A 16,426-nucleotide genomic window follows, 5' to 3' on the forward strand; every position below is an offset into this window, starting at 1 on the left:
GGAAAAAGACATATGGTGAGCCGGCCAAAATTGAAAAGAGAGAAAAAAGGCAAAATCTATTGATAAAAGCCAATATAGTAAGAAAAGTTTTGAGTGTTAATACACCCATCTTTGTACTTTTGTGCAAAGAGGTGTTGGTTGTCACAAGTGATCTTACTAACACTCTACCATCTAGTATTGTCTCTCTTTTGCAGGAATATGAGGATGTCTTCCCCGATGAGATTCCAAATGGACTACCACCAATAAGGGGAATTGAGCATCAAATTGACTTGGTTCCAGGTGCCCCACTTCCTAACAGACCAGCTTACAAAATGGGACCAGATGAGACAAAGGAGCTCCAACGCCAAATCGAAGAGCTTCTAACAAAGGGATGGGCACGAGAAAGCTTGAGCCCATGTGCGGTCCTCGTCATCTTGGTGCCTAAAAAGGATGGAAGTTGGCGAATGTGCACTGACTGTAGGGCCGTTAATGCAATAACGGTAAAATATCGTCACCCTATTCGTAGACTTGATGATATGTTAGATGAGCTATATGGTGCTGTGATTTTCACTAAAATTGATCTAAAAAGCGGTTATCATCAAATTAGGATGAAAGAGGGGGATGAATGGAAAACGGCCTTTAAAACCAAACATGGCTTGTACGAGTGGTTAGTTATGCCATTTGGACTAACTAATGCACCTAGTACGTTCATGAGGTTGATGAACCATGTACTTCGTCCATTCATTGGAAAATTTGTAGTTGTGTATTTTGACGACATCCTGATTTATAGTAGGAGCCTAGATGAGCATGTTGAACATGTGAAGCATGTTCTTGATGTACTTCGAAGAGAAAAGCTCTATGCCAACCTTAAGAAGTGCTCCTTTTGTACTGATCAACTTGTCTTCCTAGGCTTTGTTGTGAGTAAACAGGGAATCAAAGTGGATGAGGAGAAGGTTAAAGCAATTCGAGAATGGCCTACTCCAAGCACAGTGGGTGAGGTACGCAGCTTCCATGGTCTTGCTAGTTTTTATAGACGATTTGTTAAAGATTTTAGTACCATTGCTGCACCTGTAACTGCTGTAATTAAGAAAAATGAGCCATTTGTGTGGGGTGATGCTCAAGAACGTGCTTTCCAAATACTTAAACATCAACTCACACACGCACCACTACTTCCACTGCCATGCTTTGACAAGATGTTTGAAATAGAGTGTGATGCATCTGGGGTGGGCATTGGAGCTGTCTTAATGCAAGAGGGCAAACCAATTGCATACTGTAGTGAAAAACTCAATGGGGCAGCTTTGAACTACTCCACTTATGATAAGGAGTTGTACTCCTTAATCCGTGCTTTAGAAACTTGGCAACATTACTTGCGACCAAGGGAGTTTGTCATACACACTGACCATGAGTCGCTTAAGCACATTAAATCACAACACAAGTTGAATAAGCGTCATGTTAGGTGGATTGCATTTATTGAAACCTTCCCTTATGTGATTAAGTACAAAGTGGGAAAAACTAATGTTGTTGCTGATGCATTATCACGCCGGTACTCCTTGCTCACTCAACTTGATGCAAGGTTGTTAGGATTTGAATTAGTTAAAGAGTTATACACCAATGACCCAGATTTCTCAGGTATTTATGACACTTGTGGTTCAGCAACTCAAGGTAAATTCTACATCCTTGATGGATTTCTTTTCTACCTCAATCGACTGTGTATACCTAACTGCTCTATTCGCTCTTTACTTGTTAGGGAAGCACACGGAGGTGGCTTGATGGGACACTTTGGCGTGGCTAAAACCTTAGCTATCCTTCAAGAGCACTTCCATTGGCCAAGGATGAAGCGAGATGTGGAACGAATGGTGGCTAAATGCATCACTTGCCACAAAGCTAAGTCTAAACTTCAACCCTATGGCCTTTATTGTCCTTTACCTGTACCTAAGGAACCTTGGACCGATATTTCCATGGATTTTGTTTTAGGGTTGCCTAGGTCAAAGAGGGGAAATGATAGCATCTTTGTTATTGTTGACAGATTTTCAAAAATGGCACATTTTATACCATGTCACAAAACAGATGATGCATCGCACATTACTGATTTGTTTTTCAAAGAAATCATTAGATTGCATGGCATGCCTAGGACAATTGTCTCTGATAGGGATGTCAAATTTTTGAGTTACTTTTGGAAAACTTTGCGGGGAAAATTGGGTACCAAATTGCTATTTTCTACTACTAGTCACCCACAAACTGATGGCCAAACTGAGGTTGTCAATCGTACACTATCTACACTCTTGCGTCCCATCATTAGAAAAAATATTAGAACCTGGGAAGAGTGTTTACCCCACGTTGAGTTTGCATACAATCGCACGGTGCATAGTTCTACTCATTTTTCACCATTTGAAATAGTCTATGGTTTTAACCCTTTAACACCACTAGACTTATCACCTTTACCTTCTTCTGAGCACATTAACATGGATGGTGCTAAACGAGCAGATTTTGTCAAGAAATTACACGAGCAGGTACGCCTAAACATTGAGCGAAGGATGGACCAAGTTGCTCAACGGGTTAACAAGGGACGCCAACGCGTTGTGTTTGAACCTGGTGACTGGGTGTGGTTACATCTACGCAAGGAAAGGTTCCCAGTCCAAAGGCGCAATAAATTATTTCCCCGAGGAGATGGGCCATTTCAAGTCATCAAGCGCATCAATGACAATGCTTACAAACTGGACCTACCCGGTGAGTACAATGTGAGCGCTACATTCAATGTCTCTGATCTATCTCCTTTTCTTGCAGACGATGAAGCTGATTTGAGGACAAATCCTTTTGAAGAGGAGGGGAATGATACGAACCAAGAGACACCATTGCGAACTATTCGAGTTCCCCTAGGACCCGTGACTCGAGCACGAGCTAAAAAGATGAGGGAGGAACTCCAAGGGCTTGTTCGTGAGATACAAGGCCAAGAAATTGTCCCCAAGGTCATTGAGGGACTTGAGCATGAAGAAATGAAGGCCATCCATGTAGTACACGTCAAAGAGACCCATGCGTGACACTTCTCTAGTCACATTTGCTGTTTTAGTTAAAGTCATTGTAATAAGGGCTTAATGGTCCATAGCCTTGCTTTATTTACCTAAGGGATGACCTCATAAGGTTATTTACCTAAGGGATGACCTAATAAGGTTATTTACCTAAGGGATGACCTCATAAGGTCCAGTCAATCCCACAATCCTTAGTCTTATCGAAATAGTCAAGCCTACAATTCTTAGTCTTAGTCAAGCCCACAATTCTAGACTAGTTTCACATTTTCATCTCTATGCAAGGCTATAAATAGCTCACACTTCTAATGGTTTTAGGCATTCAATCAATAAATCAGATTTTGAGAGTTTTCTTGGTTTCTCCAAGGCTTCTTGAATACCTTAGAATTTCTCTAGGTGTTCGTGACTTATCAATCTAGAATCACACTAGGTTGTGGCGTCTTCTACCATTATACCAAGGTTCGTTAACCACGTGATTAACGGGTTGAGGTCATCCGCTCCAAACTTGGTGTCCTCTTGTCGATCCTGAAACTAATCTTTTACGGGTTTCGTCACAAGGTTGGCGACGTTCGTATCAGCCTCGCTCTAGCAAATCCTGTAACTGCAATTTCAACTCTTTCAATTCAGTTGGAACCATTCTATATGGCGTTTTAGAGATAGGTGCTACCCCCTGACTCACATCAATTTTAAAAGCTATCTCCCTTTCTAGAGGTAAACACTCTAATTTTTCAAGAAAAACATCCGGATACTTCTTCACTACAGACATATCTTCCAATCTCACCTTATTACTAGGAGTATTTATAAGAAAAGCCAAATATTCTTGAGCTCCCTTACTCAATATCTTTCTAGCTCGAATTCCTGAAATAAGAGCATATGAGGCTAATCTACCCGTTACATCCAATTTTAGGGTTGCCTTTCCTGGAATGCACAACTCTATTGTTTTCGTCTTACAATTCAACTGAATATGGTAGCGAGTTAACCAATCCATCTCTAGGATGACATCATACCCCTTAATATCTAAACCCATCAAATTGGCCAGTAACTTTCATTCTCCAACCCATATCTCGCAGTCCCTATATACCAAATTAGCAAGTAAACTTTGTTCCCCAGTAGATGTTCTAACCTCCAAGTCATAAGGTAATTTAATTGGTTTCACATCTATTCCACTCATAAAGTTAGGGTTTACAAAAGAATGTGTCGCACCCGGATTAATTAAAACCTTAGCTAAATGGTGAAAAATAGGGATCGTACTTTTGACGACCTCGGTAGTATTGGGAATCTGCTGATAGTCCAATGCGTAAACCCTAACAGGTACCTTTGGTCGACTCCTTCCAACACTAGTCTGCTTAGAAGTTGATTTTTCAGACCTTTGAGTACTACCTCATTCTTTTGGTACGGTTGGGTATTTCGATATCTGGTGCTCGGTACTACCACAATACAAGCATTTTCCCAATTTCCTCCAACAATCATTCTCCGCATGGTTGGGCTTGCCACAGTAGCCACAACTAACTTGAGGAGTTATGGTCTGACCACTAGAAGGTATTCCTCTCGCTGACCTTGCCCACTACGACCTTCTCTTGATAAATCCCCTCTTGGAGCTCCAGCGGTCCTTACTCCTCCCGTTCCCCTTCCCATCTTGGAAGGTGGGACACTTTTACTGGCTTGTCCAGAAGAATAACTAGAAATGTTACTTTTCTTAGTATGAAAGTCCCTAACTTGCAGTCTTGCGCTTTCGACTCTCTGCGCTTTCTTCAGGGTTTCAGTGAATATAGAGATTTGGGCTGCTGCCAACCCCTCCTAGGTCTCTACATTAAGTCCTTGCACAAAGTGCCTTATCCTTTTTTGTCATTAGTCACCAATTCTGGAGCGTACTTAGAAAGTTTAGTAAACTTCCCCTTATACTCGGCCACGCTAAAGGTTCCTTGCCTCAACTTTATGAATTCGTCATCCCGCTTCTCTTGGATCAGAGGCGGAAGAAACTTCTTATTTAATTCTCTCGTGAAATTTTTTCGAGTCCAAGGGGTCTACGCTCTTTCCCACTTTCCTCTTATCACGTCCCACCAAGCACGTGCAACGCCCTCAAACTGAAAGGCAACAAAGCTCACTCGCCTCTCTTCGGTATGGTCTAAGGCGGCGAAAATATTAGTCATTCACTCCAGCCAGTTCTCCGCTAACTCGGGATCAGGTCCCCCAATAAACTTAGGCGGAGCAAATTTTAAAAACCTCTCCAAGGATCTATCATCCCCTCTATCCTGGGTCCCGGGTTGGTTAATTGGCCCTGGACCCTGTCGCTCCGCTAATCGTTCTAAGATATCGGTCATCCGATTAATGGCAATAGCCACTTGGTTACCCTCTACATTTTCTTGTCCTTGAATCAGTCTAGTTGCCGATCCTTGATCATCCCCTTGAGGTTGGGTTGGCCTAGTCCCACGCCCACGACCTCTACCACTCTTTCGTCCGTCCATAATGCTAGTTATGCATAATGCAAAAAATAAAATAATTACGCAAGAAAATACTTAAAATAAGAGCCAACATGAAAACATTGAAAATAACAATGACTAACCTATATTAACACTTTAAGGTTCATACAATTAGCAAGTCATGGGGCATTTATAAAAATATAGCACACAGGTGCCACAAAAGTACTTTTCGTCATACATGTCAAAAGTAGATTTAGGTGCCTCAAAAGTAGAACACACAGTTAAGCAAAATACAATGACCTCTGAACTAACACCACCCCAGCTAATCCTAACTACACAAGTCAAAAGATTTATCACTACTAGTCTAATCCTCAACAGGACTATCAAACGGAACCTCCTCCTCAGGGTCCTCCTCCGGATCCTCCTCGAAAGGCTTCTCCTCAGTGCCCTACTGAATCGAACTCTAAACAGCATCCATTACCTCATCGATCAACATAGTGGTGTCTGCCAAGATCCCAGAAGCCCGATCCCGGATCTCCTCACCTATCCTAGTTAATCAAGCTCTAGTCCTCTATAGCTCATCATGAGCGGCCTCAGCCCTAGCTAGCTCGTCCACTACCGTCCCCTCTAACTCTACAATCCTAGCACCCTGAGCATCAATCATAGCGCTCAGTTCCTTGACCTCCTGGAGTAAAGTTATGTTGGTATTCACCAACTGACGTCGTTCATCGTCAATGGACAGTACGAGGTCATTAGGGTAAGCGTGTGTCGCCCTACAGGGACAACGAGAAAATCTAGAAGAAGGCGAGAATTGAACACGAGCTCCTCCACCAAGTGCTCGATAGTAGATAGGCCTAAGAGGCTCCACGTGGCTATTAGCATGACCATTACCATTAGCAGCGGGTCCTCCATTACCATTCTCCACCCCTACAAAGTAACAACAATTTCTAGGTTAGAAACTTAAAGTAACTAATTCACTCACACATCACTTAAGATATAACTAAGTTATCCCATTCCTATTCTCGAGGGTAAAGTCTCTAATATATCTCCCAAATAGATCTCTAAACCTAGTGCTCTGATATCAACTGTGACGCCCCCACTTCTTCTTAAGGCGAACCCAAGGGTATCGGCGGGACACCTGCCCAACTCTCGCCAGGACTCGATACAAGACGAATTCAATTTAAGGATAATCAATCAATACTAAAAGTCGAAGATATAAAGGAAAGGGGTCGCTTCCTTAAAATAGTCAAATCTTACATTACAAGTCACCAAAAGTATATCCACATTCCCAAAATATACAACCTCCCAAAAGTTGTCTAACAATTACATTCAAAATCCTAATCAAAAGTCCATCAAGTTGGCTTCTCCATAATTCCTTCAATTTCGGCTCCTGTTAAGGAAAACAAAGCTAATGGGATGAGTTAATGCTCAGTAAGACCAAGAAAAAAACATACAAACACATAGTTCAAGTAGCAATAGCACTTATACGAGAAATAAAGCTATAACATTCAAGTAATTCACAATTTGAAATAAAACACATTCAATAAGGATAGAAGAGCTCTCAGGAGCTAGTATCAACTTGCTTTGCCGAGTCTCGATTATATACCTCCACATGATGACACTCCATCAACCGGGTAGGTATATTTAGTCCATAGAATACCGCTTTACTTCACGAATCCTGTTCACCGTTACACCCCCTATTTCGGGCCCGCTCATCATTTAGAAAAGCCATACTATTCGAGTATGCCAAGCGAGATCTCTCAAATAGATCAAGCTTTACGAATATCTCATGGTTCACCAAACTTCTCGACCAAACCCATGCCAGCTTGAGTTACAAGGTTAGCCTATAAGTTTGGGCGTCCCCTGAATACGAATATAAGTCGATGAGACAACGCTCCAGTCAACGATCACAAATACGATTCACAACCACATCACTTCACACGAGTCGAATATCAATTCACATAGCGAATTTCGATCATAATTTCATGTAAAAGAAAACGAGTGCGATAAAGTACGCACTCGTCTCAGCAATTCGAATTCACATAATTCACAAGAAGCAATTCACGTATTTAACAACAAATCATGCACTTGACACTCACCTAGTCAAAAAGTGAGCAAGTGAGCAAGTAATCTTTTAGGTGTCCGTTCCGAGATTCTCTTGAAGATCCCCTTGAGCGCTTGAGCAAATAATGAGTAATTTTCAATCACAATCATGTATTAACCAAGAAAGAATGCGCACTTGTTTAGACTAAGTCAAAGTCTTATAAGAGAACCTTAATCTCTCAAAAATCGAGATTCAAAGGTGAGGAGTTAAAGTCCCAAGAAAGACTTGCATCTTCCATGAAATCGAGTCTAAAATGGTCTATCGATATCGAAAGAGAGTGACAAGTTCTCAAAAACTCATTTCTTACGAATTCGGAAAAATTTCTGTTTTGTATGATGATCTTTGAAAAATCAGATCTTGAGTTTGGCATGTCCAAAAATGGAAAAATTTATACCGTCAGAAACTGGGTTCGGAGTACTAAAAGTTCCTAGAAGACACTTGTTCATGGTTCCAAACAGAAAGTATTCATTTTCCAGCTCAAAGTTTCAGTTCCAAGAAGATAGGTTTGAACCAGTCTTGGTTTTCCAGCACTCTTTGGGAATTCGGCATAATTCGCAGAAAGTGAATCAGCCCTTGAAATTCGTAACACAATAAGAGTTCCAAACAAGGTTTCGAACACGACAAATGGAACTAAATTCGGAGTTTTGAACATCAAGATATAACAGTTCAAAGTCAACTGAATTTTGCACATTGATCAGAAATTTCCAGATTTGCGGAGCCATCTTTGGGGCGTTATTTGGATATCAAAATGGTATTAGAATTATGCCAATTTGGTACACTTAAACTTCCATATGTGGAATACCTTTCTATCAAAATTTACACAAAAACTCACATGGGAAGGCAGTTAACCAAACAACTAAAGTTCGTGAAATTTTCAAAGCAAATCTGCCAACCCACTCTTTCTTTCTTTTCAAAAGTTTGGTACAATGAAATCAGCCCCAAATCGATCCACTTTTGAAACCAAGGTTCTAGAAACATTTAATAAACAATTGATGGGTAATTGACATCAAAATTTTTGAAACAAAACATCCCAAAATAAACCTGACCATTTGGCTAGCAAGAAGGGAAAAACTTTCCAATTTCCAGTTTTGTTGCACTTTCGAAATTAGACCACATCTCACTCAATACAAGTTCAAATTAAGAATGATTTATGGTGTTGTAAACTAGGTTCAAAACATTATATTTCATCAGAAAGAGTCATTTCCAAAATCAGTTCACAAGTGAGAGAAAATCGAGCCACAATATGCAGATTCTCCATTCTTCTCGGACAGACAGTCACAACAGGACAGTCAACTTTGCTGAATCACTATGGTTCACTCTGTTCGAACTAGTAGGTGATTTTCATACCATTAGAGAGCTATGAGTGTCTATTTTCAAATGCTATAAACGGCACTCGATTTTGACTTTTGTACAAAGAGATATGCTCAAACAAATAACTACTGTTCGGCTACACTGATCACCTATTCCAGATTTCTTTCTTTTTCGAAAACCTTAGTTTTGAGCAACCAAATGAAATGATTTTTGCAAGGCACATTCTACACACAATATAAAACATATAACCATCAATTTCACAGCCAAACAAGCATCAAAATTTCAAATTAAAACAGAGAAACATGGTCAGAATTTTCGGCCAGCTCTAATCTCACAATTTATTAACTTTCTCTCCTTTTTCTAATTGTACTCCTCTCATATAACACATAAACACAATAATTAAGCATTTTAATCCTCAAGTCAGCTACCTATAGTCCATCTCAAGACCGCTAGCCTAGAGATTAAGGCGAGAAATGAAACTCCTCAAGTCCTCTAGCCTATTTCTTGCTTAGGGTTTTCAAACCCATGCAAAACTAACCATCATTCTTGAAGAAAATGGCAAGACTAGAAAAGTTAAAGGGTTACCTCTAACCCTAGATGAAAAATCAGATTTTTCCACCACAAATCCTCCAAGAAGCTCCACAAGATGTTGTCTTTCTCCAAGTTAGAACTAACCTCCAAAGGTTTTGTGAGTTGGGTGAAGATTTTCAAGTGAAATGGAACAAGATTGGAGCAAGATGAAGAGAGCTTTCTTCCTTCCTTTTTCTGTCCAGTTTTGGCCGACCAAAGAGAGGAGAGAGATGAGTGTTTGTTGTGTGAATCCTGTCTTGGAAGCTTGAAGAAATTGTGGCCAAGAAGCTTTGCAAAAGTCAACTTCAAATAGTGTCTCGTACTACCACTTTGCTCTCTTGTTTGTTGCACTAGTGCACTAATCCTCCAATGTAATTCCTTTAACACTATAATTACTCACTCTTAATAGTCTAATATAAATTTATCAAATCTCCAATTAGTCGTTCCGACGCGAAATACGTGAACTTTCGACTCTCGCGCGATAGAACGAAATTTAAAAGCAATTCATGTAACGATAATATAATTAACTAACTCTAGGGTAAATAATTATAAAAATGACTATTTTAAGAATAAAAACATGAGTCCTCACAAGAGTAACTTTTTGAAGAGGTCACGAGTATGCAAAGAGTGACACTCGAAGAAAAGAAAAAATTATAATATATACATGACCTAAAAGAGGAATGCAACATAACAGGTGCGGGGAACTAAGATTCGTGACTAGATTTTCCTTTTTATAGAAGAGATACGAGCTTGCCATGGTTAAGAAACCATACTCGTCCATATCCCATATTTAAAGGGTGACTCCCTAATCTAATCAAGCAAATGTACTAACCTATTTCTAATTTTTTTTACATAGAATGCAAGTCTAAATGTCATGTCTTACACTTAGGGATAAGGAATATACATATAGAGGAAATATCATGCAAAAAATGGTAAAGATCCTAAAAAATAAAAAATATGCATGAAATGTAGTCATTTGTCACACAAACATGATCCAACGCGTGGACGGTCCCTAAGGATCTAGCGTTGGACTAGCCCATGTCTATGAGTTCTCACTAGCGTTGCACTAGTGTGGTGACATCACGTATTTATTATAGCTAAATGAATCATATAAAACATAATAAAAGCAAGTAAACACCTAAATCACATATAGCACATAGCACGTAAACATGATATCTAGATGCAAAGACCCTAAGAAAGTGAGTTAATACATAAACACACAAACATGCAAGCACACAAGGAAATAAAAGCAAATAGAGACCTAATTATTACATTCGGAGCCCTAACTACAATCTAAGGAGGGGAAAGAATAAAATAATAAAATAATACTCTAACTATTACATTTATCTAACTAAATACATTTTTGGCAAAATTAAAACCTATCTATTACATAATCTATCTAAATACATCTCTTGAACCCCTAACTATTACAAGTTGGCATTTAAATGCCTCCCAAATAATTATTAAATTAAATATATGAAACTTAAAACAAACAAAACGAATAACTAAAAGAAAAAAATCACTCAAAAAATATGCAATTACACACATAAGGGCATGTTGTGGGATTTAAAATAATACAAGAAGATACCTCCCTTTGAAGTAGTAGCTAATTGGGGTGTGGATTTGCCCTATTTAACTCCAAAATTAACAAAAATCATCAAGGCACCAATTTAATTAAAAAACAATAACATGTAAAGAATGGAAATAATCATGAATTTTATCAATTAGAGCATTTAAATGAAACATAATTACTAATTAGGGATGATAATCAACAAATATTTAAGAAATTAAAACAAGCAAGGACCCAATTGAAAAAATTATAAAAGTTTTGGGAGTCAAATTATTATTACCAAATTCTAGGAGTCGAAATTAAAGGAAAATGAAATTAAGGGCTCTAAATAAAGCCTACCAAGCCTAATGCTAAAAATCACAAAGATAAATCAAAATCCACTTGCTAAACCCAATCACAAAATATTACCCAAATCTAAACTATACTTACAAAACCCAAGAAGTAAAGAAAAATCAACTAACAATATTTAACTCTAATTATCCTAAATTCCAGAATTAATCCACTAAAACATAGAAAAGAGGAATGAAGTCAAAAAGGGCAAAACTGGTTCAATTGGAAACGTTTTTGGGCCATAATATAATTAGATTAAAATTAAGGGGTTAAAGTGAAATTTTTAGAACTTTTGCATGCATCTCCATCGAAGCTTACTGGGTTTCTACTGCAACTTTTGGGTTTCATTATCAACTAAAGAAACACCAACAAACATCAAAATTCGGACCGAAACAAGACCATGTAACACAAAACTTAAACAAAACTCATCTCTTAAACATCATATTTAATCACATGCAAACATGATAAAGAATTGCGGCCAAGAGTTCGTGAAACACGTAGCAAAAGAAAAAACAAACTAAGAACAAAATGGGACAAATCCATTGCAGATTCAAGCTTATGCGGCAGGGGGAAGGTTGCAAAGACTACCTTTGATGTTTGAAGACACCAAATAAGCGTGGGAGATCCAGGAAAATTAGCTTCAATGCTGGAATTTGATAGATGAAGTTTTGTTGCAAGCTGTTCAAGGGTTGATGGAGCAGCAGATTCGAGCCCGAATTTCATGCACCTGGAGAAGTTTTCTATTGAAGTTATTTGAACAAAAGTTGGACTTGTACAAGCTTAGATAGTGCAGATTCAGAAAAAATTCCGAGATGATTGAGATTGAGGTTGGATGTTTCTCAAGAACCAAGCCAGATGTTCAACCCTGGCGCCAAATTTTGCTGGAAATTTTCCGCCAGGTAAGCAGATTCGAGCTTCGATTTGAGGAGGTTCTAGACATTTTTTGCCAATGGTCTCTAAATAAAATTTTCTCTCCTCATGTCCTAGTTTACGCAAAAACTGAAATCAACTCAAATGGAGCTACAATGAAAGAGATAATTGAGTTTGAAAATGGATGAAAATCAGCATTTTTCTACGAATATTCTGCAGAAATTTTTTTTTCCTTTCCTCTCTTTTTCTCTCTCTTTTACTCTTTCGCCTTCTCCCACTTTGTCTCTCGCCGCTCTCTCTGTGACGACCCCACTGTACCCAGAGGCGTACCAAAGGGCTTAGCGGATCGCCTGTCTAACTCGCGCTAGGACTCGATTCCAAAAACGATAAAATAAATTTCACGCTAAAAGAAAGTTCTATATACACTATTACATCAAGCCATACATACCACTAGTACTAGAAAGTAAACCCTAGAAAAGCTGATAACTATAATCACCACAACAAATATATATCTCTTACTAGTCAACTTATAACAAGCACTAGGGCAAAATCAAATATTCTATAAACCAAAAGTCTATACACCTTCCCGAGCTTTTCCCCACGTCAGCCCCTACTAAGAAAACAAATGGAATGGGGTAAACTATATGCTTAGTGAATAATCGGGGGTAAAACGTAAAATCACATCCAAATAAACATGTAACCCAAGATATTTCACATCATTAGACAGAAATGTAACATCACAATGGTAGGATATGGGTGGCTTCAAAGCCAATTCATTTCCCCGAGTTTGAACGCCTGTTGACACTCCGTCAACCAAAATACTCATGGTCCGTAGACTCCACTTACTTTTCCCGTTCACTTTATCAACCCCCGCTAGCCAGTCAACAGCACACAGCAGCTCGAGCGAAACAAAATCATTTAGCTTTAATTAAAGGTTTAACAAAGAACGAAATCCCAAGGTTAGTATGGAACTAATTTCAACCAAACCCCGACTGGCTCGAATAGTCCGTCTACCCTTGGAATCGGGTTGGAACCAAGTCTTGAGATATCCAATCTCTCAATAAATGATATCTCTCAACAAAATACTCACCCCAACAGGACACGGCACAAGGGGTTCAACTCAAGTCATGTAATCACCCCAATAGCACACAGCAAAAGGGTGAAACTCAACACAAAGTATGTATGCTCACATATTAAAACAACAACAAATGATGGGTTTAGGTCGAGTGAGATAAAGTACACCCCCGCCTAAGTACCCATTTAATATATACAAGTCACCTTGACAATTTATCACATAAAGAAACCCAATTAGTCACTCAAAATAGTTAGCACGTAAATCAAGGCACTTTATATGGGTCCACTGACTCCGTCTGGTTCGTCACTGCCTGTGACAGAAGATTATACTCAACCATCAGTCAAACAACCATCACAAATGGAAATAAGGACTAAAAAGGCCAAAACGGCAGAAACGGCCAAGAAATGCATGTGCGCGTGCGCGGAAATGAAAATTGTATGAAAACGGGTTACACGGTTTTGACCATAACTAGAGTTGTGGTTATCGGATCAAGGTGTACTATGTAGCGTCTCGAAGCTAAGACAAAGGGTTACAACTTTCATGAAGATAACTCAACCCATTTTCATTGGATCTAGGTCAAATTTACCGATTACAGAACCAGAACTCCAAAGACTGGTTTATACCTCTAATGAAAATTTGGCGGCATGCCCCTTATGTTTACCTATTTTTCAGCCATTTATGGCTTCATTATTTTCCTCAAATCAGCCCCAATGTCATACATAGGCAATGCTACCACAATAGCCCTTCAACTAGACTCAAAATAATCCAATTACAACACAAGTCGTAATAAGGCAACCGGAAATCAAGTTTAAAGGCAAATAGTTAAATGGCAGATTTGACGTCTCTTGGCATTTCGGCCATAACTAAAGGTACGCCTATTGGTTTGGGATAAACTTTATACCATTTCGAAGCTAAGACAGAGAAATATAAGTCTTATGAAGACATAAACAACCAATTTATGCATTTTCAATATCAAAATGTGCAATCACCGAGAAGACAGAAAACTGTCCACAAAACAGGGCATTTGGCAGTCAGGGGTAGTTTGGTAATTTCATGTGCTACAGTGATCTGATTGAGTTGAAATTTTTCAAGCAGCTATATAACATCATTTTCTACAACTTTCATGTTTAGACCTAATACTAATTAGGCCTCTAACATGGACGAATTAAACAGGTCAGAAGCTAAACAGGTTAGTTTCAATTTCTGAAATTTGAACTTTTCCTCTAGAATAAGCATTCAATCATCAAAACCAACAATTACTAACTCTATAACATCCATTACTAGATAAACAATCATAATCAAGGCTGAAAATGTAAACCCTAGCTGCATACTCCAACATCTCATTCCAAACTAACAAATTTACCGTCATAAGGCAAGATTAAGAGCTTCTAACTAAACTTTAACAAGATTAAATGCAAGAAAAGGATAGGAAACCATAATACCTCACCAAGGCTTCTTGCAAGAGAGAATCACAACCTTTCCCTCCAAAGTTTCACCACACAAAGCTTCTTAAGAACTAAAGGGAGAGTTTAATCGGTTTAGATTTTGGATTTTAACTCAAATCAAGCTAAAAATCAAGATGGAAATTGAATGGTTTCTTCCTTCTTTTCTCTCTCACCCTCACAGCTGGAATGTACAGAAATGGTGGCTGAAATGAAGTTTCAAGAAGGTTAAGATGATAGGAATTCAATTGGGTCAAAATTGGACAAGTGTCACCTTTTGATTGGAAGTCAATTTTTTTTTCTTTTCTCTCTTGTTTTTAGTCCAAAATTTTGGCTACATTAAGAAGATATTTAGGTCTGATTTTGGTCAATTAATAAAAAGGAGATTAAGGTAATAAAGTAATGTTCAAGTGGTGTACTCACTCGATAACAAACGGTACACATCGGTTCAACCCGATTTTCCTTATTTCGCACATACTAGGGTTTTAACTTATAATTCACTAACTTATTATTATTACTTCTAATCACACACTTTTCTTATCTAAAACTCACTCTTAATCACCAATTCTAGTGCACACCCCGCACCGATTACTCATACTGCGAAAAGACGTAAAAACCTTAGTTTACCCTAACGATGAATGAAAAGGGAAACTCTTAATTCTATTCTTTATTTCAACCACAGGGGATGTAAATGAGTAGTATAGCTATTATAAGGTAATGGATTCCAAATAAAAGGGAATTTTAAGAAAAATATGAGAGATTTTATAAGTCCTCACAATCATACTACCAAAATGCACACAAAAACACACACCAAAACCCTAGTATGAACAAAAACCCTAACTTATGCCCTTCCTTTAGAAAAATCATAACTTGAGTTATAAATATAAAAAATTCGTACAACTTGGCTTGTTAAAAACTAGATTTCAAATACTAAGAATCTTTAGAAGACACCTCAAAGAGATTTAGTTCATAAGTTGGTCCAAATTGAGCCATAAACTACTACAACATTCCTATTGTAACTTGTGCAGGACAGAATTTTCAACCAAGTTTACCAATTTTCTAGAATTTCTAGGGATTGAATCAAACTCTGAATTTGATACAGTAGGAAGCCCTATGAGTCTAGTTTTAAATACAATAAATGGAACTCAATTCCAACTTTCCTGTACGAAATTATAGCCAATTTCCCAAATCTGCGCAGAGCCTCCTGCGAAAATTTCAAGATTTTTTAACAACTTGAGAATATGAAACTTTTTTTAACAAAATTCACTTCCTTGGCTCAAATTCAACCATTAAAGCAACCAAGAATCAAAGGCAAGTGAGTTCACATAAGGGTTTTAAAAACAAGTGAATTTTCGGGGTCTCACACTTTCTCCCTTTCTTGCTCTCCCTTCTCTTTCTCTTCTACTTTTAATTTCTTTCTTCCCCCTGCCCGAAGCTCCTCTTCCTTTTTTCTTTCCCTTCTTTTCTCCTTTTTCTCCCAGTTTCTCTTGTTTTTCCTCTCTCTCTCTGCAACCTCTCCCCCTTCCTTGGTCTCCTCCGATTCTCTCTTGTTTCTTTCTCAGTTTTTCCTTTTTCCTTGCCCCCCAAGCTCTCTTTTTCTGCCTTTCTCTCTTGTTTTTTTCTTTTTCTGATCTCCACACAGTCTCCCTTTCCTTTTCTTTTCTTTTTTCCTTGTTTCCTCCTTTCTCTTCAGCCGTTACTTCCTCTACTTTCTTGCTCATTCTCTCGGTTT

The 16,426-nt window shown here is 38.4% G+C and overlaps 1 protein-coding gene across 1 annotated transcript; it reads right to left on the minus strand.

The window, feature by feature from the left end:
- Positions 1–3,576: 3,576 nt before the first annotated feature.
- LOC140016600 (uncharacterized) lies at positions 3,577–4,029 on the minus strand. Its single transcript, XM_072070168.1, has one exon. It carries the CDS (start codon positions 4,027–4,029, stop codon positions 3,577–3,579), a length of 453 nt encoding a protein of 150 aa, XP_071926269.1.
- Between the last annotated feature and the right edge of the window lie 12,397 nt (positions 4,030–16,426).

This window comes from Coffea arabica, chromosome 1e (assembly GCF_036785885.1).
Source record: "Coffea arabica cultivar ET-39 chromosome 1e, Coffea Arabica ET-39 HiFi, whole genome shotgun sequence".
Taxonomy (NCBI): Eukaryota; Viridiplantae; Streptophyta; class Magnoliopsida; order Gentianales; family Rubiaceae; genus Coffea; species Coffea arabica.